General features: G+C 38.6%; 1 protein-coding gene across 1 annotated transcript in view; it reads left to right on the plus strand.

The window, feature by feature from the left end:
* The first annotated feature begins 517 nt into the window (after positions 1-517).
* The window catches only part of LOC134212538 (thioester-containing protein 1 allele R1-like), a 29,055-nt gene continuing 11,481 nt past the window's right edge, over positions 518-18,091 (plus strand). Inside the window, exons 1-5 of the mRNA XM_062690500.1 lie at positions 518-672; positions 736-928; positions 984-1,647; positions 1,701-2,341; positions 2,401-2,604. Coding sequence (XP_062546484.1) covers positions 599-672; positions 736-928; positions 984-1,647; positions 1,701-2,341; positions 2,401-2,604 — 1,776 coding nt within the window. The 5' untranslated portion in view covers positions 518-598. The remainder of the gene's footprint in view (positions 673-735; positions 929-983; positions 1,648-1,700; positions 2,342-2,400; positions 2,605-18,091) is intronic.

Consider the following 18,091-nt stretch of genomic DNA (forward strand, 5'->3'; position numbering starts at 1 on the left):
AAAACAAATCTAAAATTCGTGTCGCTTTAAAACGAACCGTGCAAAACGAAACACGATTTCACAGCGTATTACATATCTCTAATTTCTGCACTTGCACTGGCTTCAACGAACTGCCGTGTTTGACACGCACAAGCTTTCCTGTTGCCGTATAGGATGTAGACAATAGTAAAATGAAATTTGAGCTCAAGCTGCTGTCCAAAACACAACAAGATTAATTTATTTTGGAATTAAAACATGTAACGCATTCCGTACTTTATCCTGTCAAGCGAGAGAATCCTATCGTTGTTATGTTCCTGTTTCCAATTCAACAATTTCTCTTGTGCTTGCCATGACCCAACTTATATCTCACAATGATAACCTGTTTGAATCGCTTCGACCCTACTTAAGGGGATTCCCTCATTCCGGGAATCACACATCAATCCAATCTGCTTATATTTATTAAATTGCCTTCACATTACAGCATCCAGAGCCGGCTTAGGGGATCAGTTTAAAACTTAACGAACCATTTGAATACTGAGTATGTGTCTGAGTCAACAGACGAAGAGGCTCCTGCACTCAGCCTAATCTACGGCAGTCAGTGCTGTTCCATGAGACGAACATGTTCAAGTACGGTATATTAACTATTTTGTGTATGCTGTTATCAACTTTACACGATCAAGCGTATGCTACCGGGTGAGAATTTATTTTTATTGGTGTGGGACACATAACAATAATCACGGTATGTTGATTTTTCAGAAACTATGTAATTTTGGCGCCACAATATCTGAGAGCAAAACACCCCTACCAGGTGTCTATTTCCACATTTGACTTCAATGGATTCTCCAAACTACATATGACCATCGAAGGTAATTCGGAGAATGATGAGCCCATCAACATTAATGAAAATGCGTACCTCAAGAGCAGTCAAACGCAAATATTCGAATTTGATGTATGAACGTTCAATTGTAGGCTACGCCGTACTTAAGCATAATTTTATTTTCCAGACAACCATTTTACCACAAGGATCCTACTCACTCAGCTTACTCTCTGGATCGGGAGCTGAAGTCAATCGCACAATTTTCCTTACAAATCTTGATAAATCTTATTCCGTTTTGATTCAAACGGATAAGCCCATCTATAAGCCTGGTAATACGGTCAAGTTTCGAGTGCTGGTCCTAGATCAGGCAACCAAACCTATCGAAAAGCCTAAAGCTATCCGCGTGACTCTGTCGGATCCCGATGGAAATGAAATCAAAGAATGGCCGTATGCAATGCTTCGAAACGGAATTTTCCAATCGCAACTAGAAATTTCGAACGAACCAAATCTGGGAAACTGGTCCATTACTGCTAACATTTATGGCAAGGATCACTCCATTCCGTTTCAAGTAAATGAATACAAAGTGCCAAAATACGAAATAAGGATAAGTACTCCGAAAACAGCAACCATTGATGACAAAGAGTTGATTGTAGATGTTGAAGCATGGTATACCTTTGGCCGTACCGTAAAAGGGAATCTAACGGTAACGGTCAACGGACTTATCAAAACTGCTAAAATTAACGGATATGTAAGATTATCCTTCAGTATGGCTGACTTAGTGAAGCAACGATCGGATGAGAGTGGAAATATTCCTGTAGAGGTCAATGCTGTGATTCGTGATCAATATACAAGTAAGTAGTTTTTGAGTATGTAGTGAAAAAAATGTTTAAAATTCCCTTTCCAGGAGAAAATATCAAAGCGACAAGTTTATTCCACATCTTTGATAAACCTTACAAATTTTTGCTCAAAAAGTCTTCGAAGTACTTTATTGCGGGACATCCGTACCGCTGCGCAGTACAGATCAAAGATCCAAATGGTAACAATCTACATACAGTTCATCAAGCCATCATAAATGTAGTCTTTACGGGAGAAAACAGTTACCAGAAATCATTTGAAATGCGCATCACTCCTGAATCCGATGGTACCATGCCATTAACGTTATCAGTTCCAGAACAAGCTGTGAGCATCGAACTGGATGTTACCTACGGAAATGCGGACGATCAATTCACGCTGCATAGCAAAAAACTGAGTAATCTCGCGCAAATCCAAGCATCGATAGTCACTGAACATGTTACTCCAAACCAACCAATCGTAGTTCAAGTGCAGTCATCCGTTCCTTTATCGCATTTGACGTATCATGTGATAGCAAAAGGGAAAATCCTAGCTATAAATCAGCTACGCTTCGATGAAAGTGATACAATTCAGTTCGAAATTTCTGCCACTCCGGAAATGGTTCCCAATGCAAAGATATTCGTTTTCAGTTTTCACAATGGTCAGTTATTGAAGGACACAGTACCAGTGCAGATGAATAGTTTGAACAACTGGGTATTAAGCTGCGATTGAGCAATGAAATGCAGTGAAAAAATGCTATGTTTATTTTTTAGGTAAAGGTAACACTTTCCAAGGATAGAGTTAAACCCGGCGAAAGAGTACAAGTGACTGTAGAATCCATACCAAACTCGACAGTTGGACTGCTGGCAGTCGACAGGGGAACTTGGCTAATGAGTGATGACAATCAGCTTACGAAGCAGAAAGTGCTAAATGAGATCAAAGGCTTTTCGGAGGAAATTGAAGCAGCTGACGATGATGTATGTATTATGTACGAATGTTTGAATCATCCAAAGGCAATGTCCAGTTAGGGAAGAAATGAACGGGTCAGGTCTATAATGGTATCCAGTTTTGCCCCAAGCTCAGAAAGTCATGGGTTCAATCCCAGTCCCGATCCATTTTCCTACATTGTATCTTCCCATATATTTCTCATGTTCTAGAAATCGCTTCTTTCCTATATTGACTCGCATCTTGACGTGGAAGGTGCCAAAAAGGGACCTAACATTTGTGATTCCAAGTATTTGTACACTGAAGATGAGTATTAGTTCCAAACATTTACAATGTTATGAAAACTCATATGTGAATATGTACGTTATGTGGAAGATATTGATTTGGAAAATGTATTGGAGATAACCACTTTCCCTTCGATGGGACTCGAACCCATGACCCTACAGTACGCTAGACTGGTGCTTTAACCAACTAAGCTACGAAGAACCTCCGTCGGCCTTTGCAACCTAGCGGCTACTGAACGAGATCGAGATTCCCAAATTGGACGCGTAGTCAAATCACTCGCAATCCATTTCTCAAGCCAACACTTCCACATGTGTATAGTACACGTCCACATTAGAGGAGCGTGAGTATTTAGAATGTCTGGCGGCTATACACATTCTTTATCAGCAACTGTACTGATCAAGTGAGGTTGTGTAAGCTATTTGCCAGTCGGTCGTCAAGCTCAGACCCGACCGCCTTGCGTAGGCCAAGTCAGCCAGCCAGTCAGTCAGTCAAATCAGAGGATCTGATCATAATGGAGTAGCAACTATGGGCCGCCCGTAACGGACGGTCAAGCTCAAGCTTCAAGACAATGCACAATTAAGTCAGAGTTAAACGTGACAAAATTTGATTCAGTCTTGGGTAGATTTTAATCGAGTCGACACTGACAGGAGTCAAAACATCGACTAAAGGAAATACCACGCACGTTACAAAATAGGAAATATGGAAAATAAACTGGTCCAATCTAGCATAAGGAGAAAAAATGTCGAATTCTACTGGGCACAAACTAAGATTTGCCTTTGTGAGTGAGAAAGTCATTCTCTACAAATTTCAGGTTGTTGCATAATGGAACGTACACACGGTCAAGCAGTTTGACCAACATTGACTCCACCTCTCGTTTATTCAAACATCCATCAAGTTTTACTAACAGCGGCACGAACAATCAATTTATTCGACCAACAATATCACACACGAACGACCGAAGCGACAACTTGAGCACCAACCATCAAAAAATATATGGGGGTTTGTGCAACTTCACTACAAATGCTCGAACATGTTCGGCGAATCTTGACTCCACCCCCGACAACTCAAACCAAAATCAAACCGTTTTAATTTTTTCCAACCGAGCCGCCAACTGTCAAATGGTTGGTCGAACAACTTCACACACGTTCAAACAAAGCAGCAACCGAAGCGTTTTCTTGGGGGCGGAGTCAATGTTCGTCAAACTGCTTGACTGGTGTGTACGTTGCATAAAAGAGCGCATTTAACTTGACGTTTATTAGGGGGTTTTAGCCTAAATAGAGGAACTGTTCCGGTTTCCATCTCACTGAACATATATTCATCTCATCGCAAAACAAAGAAATACAGCACCAATCTCGTCGCTTCTTTTTGCTAACACGCGTGCTCACTGCTCTTATCACAAAAATAAGAAACAAACCAAATTTTCATTGCTTTGTTTTTGATGGGATGGAAATATCAACTATCCCAAAAAAAACATATTTTAGGACGCCTCTAGGTATTTTTAAAATTTAAAACAGAAATCGAAAACAAACAACGAAAGGAACAAACAAAGCATCGAATAAAGGACAACGATTGGAAAGTCGGATCTTAAAACGTGAGAACTTTGAATGAACCCGCACGTGTTGGGCTCCTGGCTCGCGAGCTGCAGAAGGTCGGCGTGAGTGTGGCAGTAATTCACGAAATACGGTGGCCCAGAACTGGAGAACGTGAATTCCGGGCGGTGGATCCCATAGCGAACACTTCATTCAAGTACCACATCTCCTATAGCGGTGGTGACAGAGCAGAACGAGGAGTTGGCTTCATTGATATTCGGTGGAAGCAGATAAGCGACCGCATTTGCGTGTTGAGAATAAAGGGCAAATTCTTCAATTATAGCCTGATCAGCATCTATGCCCCAACGAACGATAAGCCTAATGACGTGAAGAATGAGTTCTAAGGGAGCCTTGATAAGGCCTACGGAGAGTGCCCATGCCCAACACACGATGTAAAGATTGTCATCGGGGATGCAAGTGCGCTGATTGGAAGAGAAAGTTTCTTTCGCCCTGTCATTGGTACCGAAAGCCTTCATTCCGTTACCAACGATAATGGTCTGCAACATTTGCTGCTGGGCTGCTGCTACAGGGGTGGTAATAAGCAGTACCAGTGGCGTAGCCACGGGGGTGGTTTTGGACATAAACCCCCCCCCCCCCCCAGAGACAAAATTTTCAAAAGAAATTATTTTTTCGAAAAAAATGTCAAACTCCACCGCCCCAATAACCCCCCCCAAACCCAATTTTCAGGCTACGACACTGAGCAGTACCTACATAACACGTAAGAATATTCGCAAACATACCTGGCAACTAAGCATATGCGGTATTTCGAAAAATTTCGTTTCAGGTGGTTCGAAACTAAATTCCGCGGAATTTCGCGGAATTTGAGCGTGGCGAAATCTGATTTCTTGATTTCGTTTCATTTCGTAAAATCACAAAAATTTCGCTAGAAAAAATTACCTTTTAACGAAACTTAACGGAATTCCGCGGAATTTCGAAACAAATTTAGACTTAAACCATACTGTCTCATACGGTAGTGTATTATCAAAAATTTTGGCTGCGCCGCTGAACAAAATCATAAAGCTGTTTTCAGAACTTAATGTTATACAAATTTTCATATTAACGGTTACTGCATAATCCCATTCTGAGTCGACAAATACGTATTTAGTTTTTATCTATAAAACGTCTTCAGTGTTTTGTTAGAAATATCAAACAGAAAACGAAAAATATCTTTAACTATTTTACCTCAATATTTTACAGGCTCAGAGTATAAATGTAATCAGATACGAATCTGATCAGTACAACTTTGTCAAAGAGGCAAAGCCATGGCGTGAATTCTTATGGAATTTGTGAATTATTTTTAAAGTGCCTCTTTCCTATTAACGGCCGACTTCTTCACCTCTTATGCCTCAAACCAGTTTTAGGCGGTTCACTAAGCACCACTTAACAGTTAAGTAGGCCCCAATGAAAACATTATTATTAAAGGAAGCACATTGATTAAACGAAGTTAGATTGATTTGAAACACGGTTTTCGTCTTCGAGTTTTCATAATAACTTCGTTTACTATAAATATTTATTCGCTTACCAAGGCTTCACATGAATTACCTTTTCAACAAACCAAAGATTCCTTTCCCGTGGCGCTCACTGAGATGCAGAGCATTCCTCGGTCGCTTATAATTGTCAAACTAATTTCCCTCTCCTAATCCCAAATTGACTGTAAGGGCGTGAACGGCTCATACCATTACTCATGAATTTGACAGAAATAGTAAAACTCTGAATTCCGATTATTGTTGGTGGCTATAGAAAAAGTATTACATAAAGAAGGTAATTTTGTAAAACGAGGATTTGGAATTATTTACTAATGAAAGGATTTTCTGAATACAGTATCTCTCCGCTTATCCGGACCTCGCTAATCCGACGACTCGTTAGTTCGGATCTCGCTAATTCGGAATTTTCCGGAAAAAAATAATCAACACCCATTTAAATACATAATACTGTCAGTTTTCTAATTTGTGCTGTGATTTTGTTTTGGTTCATTTATACGGATTTGACAGTCGGATTAACGACAGAAACCACGTTAGTCCGGCCACAGATAATATATCTGTGGTCCGGCCATACATTTGTCGGATCAGCGGGGTATACTGTGATTAATTTTTACAAATAAAACTATTTTGTGATTTTAAATGTATTTTCATGCACATATTTGGAGCATGCAAATAAACGTAACATTCAATCGATCTCACTATTCTTTTAAATCGAAATAAATTTAAACTGTGCTTGCTTGTAAAATTCAGTCAAATTTAATTGAATATCGAATGTTCATTCGTTTGATGCGGTAAGCTGCAAATTTACACGTCGTTGAAGTTTCAAAATTTCTTGCTGTGTTCATAAAAGAGACTACACCCAATATTTTTTTACACGGTTGGTATTTTTAATTTCCCGGTCAACCTGATTTTTCACAGCTTTTTAAATACCACCTGAATTTTCTTTGATTTTTTGTGAATTTTTTCATGGGGTTAACTCATAGGCTCATCTACGCTGAAGGTCGTAATCAACTAAACCCAGCCGTGTAAAAACAGAATTGGGTGTATTTAACATATTAGACAATTTTCAGAAAGATGGATACTATTTATCAAAAAAATTACATTCATATTTGTCTTATACCAAACAAACTGTTTACGAATGTATATTCTTTGTCTCATTCCAGACGCAGACTTCATTTCAAAAATTGAATCATATCTACAATTGGATAATATCACTTTAAGTGATCCTAGATAGGTTTTTGCTTTCATTGAAGACATTATATCTACAAGTCTAGGCAAAATGTCTACTTCAGGCTTGTAAAATGTCATCTGCATGTCGTTTGACTAATTTGTTAATAACTTTCTTCAGAAGTAAAATTCACATCATAGTTTTAGATGTACTCATAACGCTTGAGTAGGGCTATATTTTTGCTCAAGGGTAAGCGAATAAATATTTACATTGCTTTAAATATAACATCTAAGGCTGGAGAGTGAAAACTCTCCAAAATGTCACGTGTCATTTAACATAATGTCATTTGAATGACATTTTGCCTCCCAAGCCCCAGATTAGATATTTACAGCAATGTCTTGTTAGACGAAGTTGAAGGCATATTTAAGCGCTATAAGTTCGTCATACATCAAGAATCAATAGCTAACTTCTGAAAAAAGTTCTGGGAAAATTATACAAACGAATGCAAATGACATTTTACAACACTGGTCAACTTCTAGAGAAGGAATCACATCCTAAATATGATAATAAAATGAAATTAGGAACTGTACTAATGCTGGGGTATTGCTTTTTCGCCAATTGTAAACGAAGAAGCGGCGATTTATCTCAGACTGCTTATTTTGTTACTACAGTGACCAGGATAATGAAAAACCCACTTGCAGTTTTTCATACAACATTTTCCATTTTGGAGATATACATCTCGATTGCGTGTGAACCAATGTTGTAAACTTTAAAATCAATTCAATAAAAATTCCGCGGAAAAAAATAAAAATTTCGTTTCGTTTCGTAAAATTTCGAATTGAATGGACCTTGATTTCGTATCGTTTCGAAGTTGCGGAAATAATTAATATTTCGTTTCGTTTCGTTTCGAATCAACATACACATTTTAGATTTCGTTTCGTTTCGTTTCGTTAGGAAAAAGTGTCTTATCGCATACCCTTACTGGCAACATCCGAGGCACTTGCTCACACATAGACCACGTGCTGGTTGACGGACGAGGTCCTTCGGAAGTCGTAGTTGCAAAAATTCGGGCGCGACTCTCCAGCGTCACGAATTCACGAAACAACAGAACGATGCGTTTCAATATCCAACGCAGTTTAAGGAGCTGCTGAACAGTACCACCAGAAGCTGGACGAGCGGATAGGAGATGCCACCGGATTTGGCGACGTCAACAGATTGTGGGAAAATATCCACGAAGCTGTGACAACAACAGCGCAGGAAGTGTTGGGCACTGCACAGCGACGCCAACGAAATGGTTGGTTTGACGAGGAGTACCAACGAGTGATGGACGAGAAGAATGTTGCTAGGAGTCGAATGCTAGGGGCTCGTACCCGTTCCAACAGAGAGCGGTACAGTGTAGCAAGGGCAGAAGAGAAACGACCCCACAGCAGAAAAAAGGCAACACGAAGAGAGTGTGATAGCTGAAGCGCAGGAGAACATGGGTAGTAACGATATGCGGAAGTTCTACGCTACTGTCAATGGCGGTAGCATAAGAACGCGTCAGTGCCCGCTATGTTCAATGACCGAGAGGGGAATTTGCTGACAGACAAGACTATGCACTATGGGGAAAAGGGTGGCCATTAATCGGAAAATTAACTATCTCCAATTTGTCTAATTTATATATCATATGAAAGTATATACCCTAGATAAGAGAATCGGAAAATATTGAAACGCTATGTTTATTCAGTCAAAAGATATGGGCTGGCGAAATGAAAAAAGCTGATGAAAATAAAAAATCATTCCTTACATTGATTTGTATGTTATGAAGTTCAAATATAAGGTTTTATATATTTTCAAAGCTTAAAACCTAAGCTTTTTGATAGTATGGTTTATTTTGCACGCAAAGATTATTATCAAAAAGTTGTAGAAGAAAAACTTTAATTATCATAATTCTTCGCAATAAAATGGTCCCGCAAACCTAATGTTCCCAAATGTCCCCTCATCTGTGAATGGGGGATTGAAATATAACTCTGGTACCGTGCGGGACCGAAATCCGTACTGCACCGAAATCCGTCCACCTAATGAGATATCAATAAATTAAAGGGGGTTAAAGGTAGTTAATGTAGAAATAATTTATCTTGTCCTGTTCAGATATTTGGTAGTAACCTTTTAGGACATAGAAATAGTAAGAAGGCTTTGAAGTTAAAACAACAAAAATCAAAAACAAATCGCCACCCACCAAACGCTGAGTTTTTGCCGCCATTTTGTTTTAGGGTAGAGCATTATTGCACCAAAAGTAACTGTGTTTCATTGCTAATTGCGAATCATCACATAAGATAAGCGGAATACAAATCGAAGGGATCGCTTCTCAAGGTGCGAATCGAACTATTTACAGTGGTAGTTTAGCCAATCAGACTGTTTCAATTTAAATACTTAGTTAAAAAATAGCTGTACGGATTTTGATCCTTTGATTCGAAATCCGTCCACGGTGGACGGATTTCGAGTCAGGAGTAGTTGATTTTATTCATTACTAGTCGACCCGGCAGACGTTGTCCTGCATAGTAGGCGAAAATGCGCGTTGTGAACTGCCCATGGAAAGTTTACATACAAATCTACATTCTAGTTTTCCACGATTTACTCAACCTTATTCGGGATTTTCGCATGAGGAAATATCATATAAACCCGTCGGAAACGAAAATCAACATTCCTACCGAAGGAATGAAGAAAATCCATCCAGCCGTTTTCGAGTTATGCGGATACGAACACAGACCATTTCATTTTTATTATATAGATTTTATCATGTTTTTCGTAGTTTTTAATGAGTCAATGTGAAACACTTCAAACGTAGAAGCCTTCATGCTCCTATGTCAATGAAAAACGTTTTATTTACATTCGATTCCTATTTTCTAATGACTGTTTCATATACTGTGCTTAAGTGTACGAGTTTCGATGCCCCACTGTACCACCTTTTAGTGAGTGATTTGTTTGCGCATATTTGCGCTTTTACGAGAACGCTGCAATCAAAGTTTTCTTGAAAAATGTGGTTTTTATTCTCTATACCTCGTAATGATTAAAAAATGTACAACATTATTACTAGAAATATGGTTGTTTACTATTTGAAAAACACAAAAAAATGCTCAAAAAAAAAATTTTTTTTTGCGGGTGACATTTTTTGAAGGGTTAACGATGGCCCTTAAAGGGTTAAAAAAGGTTCTCAAATATTCCTTCACATCATATATGTTGCGTAGAAACAGTTTTCATTGAAAAAATATTTTTGGCCGCCCATTTGTATGAGAATTCCCCATAGTGCACTACGGCTATCCTACCGCTCATAAAAAAATCTACTCTTCCGCTCATTTTTGGTCGAAACGAAAAATACGCGCCAGTTAGTCGCCTAAGAAAAACATACCTCCAGAAAAAAAGCTACTTTAATATATTTTTTAATTTAGTCGCTACGTGGTGCATTCCGGCGGTGAATGCTTGAATAGTACGTGCTATTTGTACTGCGGAGAAATTTTTCACATCTATGAGAGCCTTGGAAAATGGTCACGAAAGTTGTCATTTTGTTGCAAGGCACAATACGATACGATGTAGAAAACCCTTCACCACTGAAGGAATTTTTCACTGGCCAAAAAAATGTCTCTTGGCTTCAACTTATGAGGAAACCAAGTTTCTTGCCTTTAAATCATTTCCAACGCAAGTAATCACTTGGAATTAGCTTCGCGGGTGAATCATAATGCTGCAGCAAACCGTTTGTTGCCATCGGGTATTAGCCCCAATTCAATGTGTTTGAAGGTTTTTAGCCTTTCTTCACGCGAACACTCGTAAATGTCAAAATCGCCAATGAAACCTACCAAAGCACATTGTTTAACTTAGGATAGCATCTCCGAAGACATTTTGAAGCATTTGATCAATAAATGATTAAAGCAGCTCGCTTCCCATCTGTTTGGGCTTGGTTCTGGATGTTTTGGATCAGTGACACACCAGGAGTTAACTTTCTGAAATCAGTATGGCTCGGCTCGGTTCGATTTCTCAAAATTTAGCACCTTCAATGAAATAATATTTGCTAAGCGGAATAGCGGACACCTTCCTACATAACCGGTACAAAATAGTTTTTCATGAATAGTTCATAATTTTGAGAAAATCCACGAGATGTCTTTCGCCATACAAATTTCTAGCGGCTAACTCATGCTGGCTATTTGTGCATATATATATATATATACGATATACGATACGATACGTATACGATAGCGCCTGGATGCTGGCAGCGGCGGGTAGAAAATCAGCCACTGCCAATAATTCATTCTTCTATTTGCGCCTACTAAGAGCACCTCCACGGGAGTCCTCATCGCTATTCTTATTATAGCGCTCCCTTCCGAGTGCTGTTTTAGGATAGCGCCCCATCTTCCCACCGGTGGTTTCTGTTTTAGGTATAGCGACTTTGTAAACATATTGAGTTCCCACCGCGCGTTGCTAAAAGTAGCCTTTTTTCTACAATGGCTCTACATTCCAACTGGAACTTGGCTAGCTGCTCAACTAAGTATTCTATTAGCATTTTCCCAGTTATTAATTGAAAGCTTTTCTGTGCCCGCCATTGCATGAGTATGTATTTTGTGTAACAACTATGCCCAAGAAGCCCAGTCGAAAACATCCTTGACCGAATCGGGAATAGAACTTGCCATCTCCGGAAGGCAATTCTACGTTTTTGCTCGCAAGGGTAGCTGGAGATCCGTCGTAGTAATTGTTTTCACCGTTATTCCTTCTGGACTTCCTTCCTCCTGGAAGTCGAAAAAAATCTTCCTGAAATTCCCACCAGTTTTCCTACAGGAAACTCTTGACAAAATCCTGCAGGAATGCTTCCACAGTTTTTTTTCTCTGGTGGATGTCGCGGAGAAAAAAAATTGTAACAACATCCGAAAGAATCTAAACAATTCTCTTGAAAAAATTAGGTTTTCAATTGAAACCACCAAAGATATTATTGGGCAATTTCAATAAAAAAAATCGCGAAGGATTCTGGAAGAAATCCTAAAACTATTCTGCGAGAACTGCTAAAGATTCTTAAAAGAACACAAAGATTGCTGGGGAACTCCCGGAGAAATCTGCCAGGGATCCTACATGAATTTCCAAAACAAGAAATTTTTTTTTAATGTTTAAATGAACGCCAGAAGAGAAACTAGCGGAAGATTTTCTGGAGGAACTAGTTGAAGAACATACTGAATAATTACTAAAAGAACATTCTGAGGGATTCCTGGAAGATCTCCTCCTTGGAAAAACCTGCAAAACAAAAACAGTAGAATTTTCTTTTGCAAAAAATCCATGTATATTTCGGGCACTAGCGGGCGCCGGTGCGCATCGCTCCTCATTATAGCTGATCTATTAGAACTACAATTACTACTTCGCGGAGTTGAACTGGGGCACTAGATAAAAACAAATTTCTCTTGCTATTTAATTTCATCGAAATTGTTCAGAAAAAGAAAAATAGATTCTCTGCAATTTTTTATCAAAAACAAAGTGACGTTTCACAAAATAGCAACCGTGCATTGAAATTTAGCAACCCAATATGGGGCGCTAAATTTGGAAACCCACGGCTAATTTTGAGTTGCGTTCTTATTTTACATTCCCGTTTAGATACCTCCGGTGTAAAAGTGGGTCCCTATAAAGGGCCCGGAAATAGCGATAGAGCCCCAGATGGGGACTCCCGTGGAGGTGCTCTAAGCAATCCAGTTTTGAATTACAATATCGCTTAGTTATTTTTTATGCGACTGCACAAATTTTGAGATTCACACGTTTTTTTACACAGTTCTTATTTACGCGGCACGTGTCCCGCACGTAAAACCGACTTGAGTGTACTTAACATAAAATGATGGATTTGTGAAAGTTAAGAATAATATTTTATTATTATTTATACGACACTTGAGAAGCAGGCGCAATCATCATTTAAATGGGGTAGTATATTTTACTCAACTTATGGGCTGTCGGTAGTGTTTGTAATATGAATCTGAATAGTAAAACTTTGGCTCATGAGACATTGCTGTAAAATCGTGAAAATTGAAAGATTTCGGCGTAGTTTACAAAAAGATATTTTAGTTACAAGATAAAGATTGTCGCTGTCGTCGCTGTCCGAAACATCTTTTGCTGGCGAGGATAGGGTACTAAATGTAAATGAAGGAAAACTACATACGAGTTGACAGTTCGGTACCACACATGTTTCGGATAGTAGAACAAATGAAACCGAAGCGACAATCTTTATTTTGTAACTAAACTGTCTTTTAGTTGACATGGTACACCAGTTGACCTCAACTCCAGAACAATTTGGAGAACCTAGAACATATACTATGAACTTTTTTCAATAGTGAAGAGTTTTAGGGACGTACATGGCCATGCTGGTTTTCTATAGGTTTGGTTTGGGACGCAATTACAGTTCCATTGCTTGCTCAACATTTGCACAAATCACATATAAATGAAATCATATTGAATAAAACTTTTCATAGGGGCTGATTTCAGGACCATCAATTCGTCAAATATGACCAGTTTTACACATCCTGCCTAAAATAAAGCTTCAGGCCTAGCTAGTTTTCTCAAGTATGCAAAGAGCTAGCGCATGAAGGGAAGGGTTCCCATGTACATAAAAATATAACTATTCCCTTTGACTTTTCTGAAAATTCCTAGCGAAAAAAACTCATGGTGTTTGAAATGTATACTTCGTCCTGGATATTCACTTGTTAAAAATCCCATACATATGAAGGCACAAATCTCCTAAATTGAAGTGAAAGTGCTCCTGGAGCCTACGTTCTGAAAACACTCATATTATGCTCATTTCTTGCTTGCTTGAGCTTGATTGACTGCTCGTAGTTGCTACTCCATTATGACCAGATCAGCTGTTCTTGCACAGGGAACTAACAGATGTTTGCTTGGGACTAGCACACATCTTCAATGTACAAGTACTGGTGATCTCATTTGTTAGGTCATACTGGCGCCTGCCACGTCAGAATGCTAGTCAATGTAGGGAAGGGGGAGGAAATGATGATGCAATCATTCGCCCACTGCAAGCCGAATATACCTCTGCACTTGCTACGAGTTCATGCGGAATTTTTTGGAATTTTTGGGTTAGGTTCGAGAGGCCGGGGTCCGTCTTGGTTAACGAGCTGCCAATGTGATAGATAGAGAAGGCGACTGATGGATTTTCTAATTGGATGTAGGAAACGAGCTCTATAGTTCATTTCCAATTTTAGCAGATTACTGTTAGGGGCTGTCCATAAACCACGTAGACTCTTGAGAGGGGGGGAGGGGTTCCGAAAAAGTCTACGTTAGTCCACGAAGGGGGACGGGGGGGTATACCAAAAGTCCACGTAGACTTTTTTTTTATTACAATTTATGCAGCAGCTTTGTGGGAAGTTCACTTCTTTAATTTTTAAGGTTTTTTTTCGGCTGAAATACGGCTTAAAACTATCATGGATTTTATCTGGAAATTCTTATATTTTGAGCAAAGTGTTCTATACAAACTTTCGATTTTTTTAAATTTCCACTCGGATTTTATTGCAGATTCTACTAGAATATATTTTTGATTTTCGACAGGAACTTTTATGGGAACGACAAGTGATTTTTAAGAATTTTCACGGGAATTTATGTCGTACTACAACGGAAAGTTCTTTGGAATTCACATTGGAAGCATTTTGAAATATCAAAGAAAAAGTCATTTGAATTTCCAAAAGACATTCTTTAGAACTTGTAAGGGGAATTCCCCGAAATTTCTGCGAGAAATCCTTCAGAATTTCCACTGGAGATTTTCAAGGAGTCCCTGGGAAACTTTTCTTAGTTTCGATAATTTTTCGGAATTTTTGCGAGGAATTCTTCAGAAGTGAAACTCTTCGAAATATTCATGGGAAATTTTTTAGAAAATTCACGGCAATTTATTCGGTAGTTCTTATGCAAATTCTTCGGAATTATTGATGGAAAATCTTCGGAATTGCTATAGAAATTGTTGAAAATTTCCACGAGAAATTATTTGAATTTCCCACCAAAAACTGTATGAGTTTCCACAAATAAAATATTTGCAATTTTTGTAAAAAAGCCTTTATAATTTTCACAAAATTTTATTCGAAATTTTTACAAAAAATTCATCAAAATTTTAACTGAAAATTCTTCATAATTTCCATCGAAAATTATTCGGAAAATTCTTTAGAATGTGGAAACTTCTCCAAATTTGAATCAGAAATTCAAAAATGTCGTAGGAAACCATTCTAAAATTCCACGGGAAATATTTCGAAACGTTCGTTTAAACATAAAATTAACTCGGGAAATAAATTTTAAATTTTCACTGAAATTTACTAATAAAGGGGAAAACTTTTGGATTTTAGAAGGAAATTCTTGGTATTTCAATGGATGATTATTCAACAAGATATTGCACGAAATTTAAAAGAAAAGCAACGTAATTTTCACGGAAAGTTCTTTGCAGTATTATCGGGAAAATTTAAAGGTTATCAATGAAGCTAAAGTTTTTTTATATTGTCTTTATTAAAGGTTATGCAAAAGTGTCGGCGGCGGTGGCGCACATCTCTATGAGGAATCGAGTTCAGCAGAAAAATAAATTGGCTTTGAGATTTGGTTTCGGAAGCTATGGGCAAAATATTATATTTGATTACGTTTTAAATTGATTTTTGTTTTGTTGGGTTTTGTTCAGTTTAATTTTGTTATGTTTGAAATTCGAATTTTATTGTAATAGGGGGAATGACGGCTTTGGCAGGTTTTGTTCTATTATTGGCAGGGGTTTTTTTATGACTGACTAAGCTCAAATTTGGCCTAAACATTCTTTGTATATCAAAGAATATTGTGGCCAAATTTCAAAAAATTTGGTCGACAAAAACCCCCCTGCCAATAATAGAACAAAACCTGCCAAAGCCGTCTTTCCCCCTATTTACATATTGAAATTAATTTGAATAGCTGAATTGCTTAAAACGTGGTTTAACTTCATATTTTTAAAATCGCATATGATATTTTGTAAAATTTAGAAAAGTCTACGTAGACTTCAAAGGGTGGGGGGAGGGGTTTCGGAAAAGTCTACGAAAGTCTACTAAGGGGGGAGGGGGGTTTGAAAATGTGAAATTTCGGTCTACGTGGTTTGTGGACAGCCCCTTAGAATACTCAAGTTGAAGGTATAGGAATAGTAATAGAAACGGTATGGAAGTCCATTTCCAGTTATAGCGATTACTAGAACATGAGAAATATAGAGATAGATACAAAGTAGGAGAATGGAACGGACCTGGGATTGAACCCACGACCTCCTGCGTATGAGGCAGAAGCAGTAGCCATATGACTACCAAGCCCGCTTAACACTGATATTATGCTCATTTCACAGTCAAACAGACATAACGCATTGCAAATTCACTCACCAAATACATCGTCATTCGAACACTAACGACATCTGTTAATTTCAAAGTTGGGCAAATCACGAACCAGATGGCGGTAGTGAACAAACTTCAATCTCGACCAAATCCAATAAGCGTGCCACAAGTTATCGACTGGCCAACTAATGATTATTTGAATTGACCAGTAAATCAGTGAACGATGGAAATTTGTCGTGAGATACATCTGTTTGTCTGTTCTCAACTCTTGATAATAGGCCTACTCCTTTTATGATTCTGAAAAATATAACTGAAACAGATATATTTGGGCATTTTTTGAGAGCTGCAGAGGATTCTTGGCACTGCAGAGTGGCCAAATGCATGCACATATTAATTCCTTATCTGCGTATACGACTGATAGATGCGCGAAAATTGCGGATGATATAAACGAGAATACAAGAAGAAAAAAATATAAGCATTCGTCCTATGATCTTGAAATACCTCAAGACCACATCGATAGGACGAAACTATCCTATCTTCATTTTAAATTGAAAAAGAATAGTTATCAAAATTATGATTACCATACAAAAAAGACTTATGAAAAGTAACGGATCGTTAGAAGCATCTATTTCAAACTAACAACAAATGATGTTATGAAAACTCATATGTGAATATGTACGTTATGTGGAAGAGATTGATTTGGAAAATGTATTGGAGATAGAGAGGGGCGCTCCGCTCAGGAGCTGTTCAGAAGAATCGCTTCCTTACATTGAGCTGATGAACCATGGATCTTTTTTAAAGAACCCCAGCTCAGCAGCACACTTTAAATTGATGAAATCATTGTCAAACACGCGCCTAGAGAAACTCCCTCGAGCGTACGCACTTGAGTACGCGCGCTGTTGTATTTTGTACAACACAAACGAAAATACCACGCTCGCGGTACACAACACAAGCGAGCTTGTATGATCGTTTATTATTTGCACCTCAAGCACCATCAAGCCAAGCGACAGCACTATCTAGCCAAGCAACAGAAATCATTTCTGCTGCAGAAAGGAATCAGAAACACACAAGCAAAAATAATCTAACTTGCCGTCTATTTCTAAACCCATACCCACATACTTGGCGCAGCGAACGGACACACAAAAGATACCTAGTAGTGCGGTAGCGAACGAACCGTTCCAAGCAAAAGATCCGAAGATCCGAACAACTCTCAGTTCCGCTCATGTCGTCGTCCAGCTCGAAATTGCTATATCATGATATGGAAGCGATAGCTGGGCTACCAGCTCAGATCCGTGCGACACGGATCTCGATTCGGATCAGTCGCGACCGATTCTAGCGAACCGTGTAATTCAAACGAACCGAACTGGGAGCTGTGTCTTGCACGGAGCGGATCTTATGCTTGCGACGGGTTTTCCCGCTAGCATACTGCTACATGTGCACTCTGTTTGTTTGTAGCACCGTGCTCTGTATTTTTGCTCTCTTGTTTTTAGTTCTCTCGCACTTCGGGAACCAATGTAGATGAATGGGCTCGCTTGTATGAAAATGTCAACTACGCATGGTTAGAAGCGCGCGCAAACAAGGCATTGATTTACTGCACCAATGAAGAGAAAACTTATGACACGTGATATGGTTCACTATAGCTTAATATTTTAAAAATTTGAAAGTGAGGTTAATAA

Source organism: Armigeres subalbatus, chromosome 2 (genome assembly GCF_024139115.2).
Source record: "Armigeres subalbatus isolate Guangzhou_Male chromosome 2, GZ_Asu_2, whole genome shotgun sequence".
NCBI lineage: Eukaryota > Metazoa > Arthropoda > Insecta > Diptera > Culicidae > Armigeres > Armigeres subalbatus.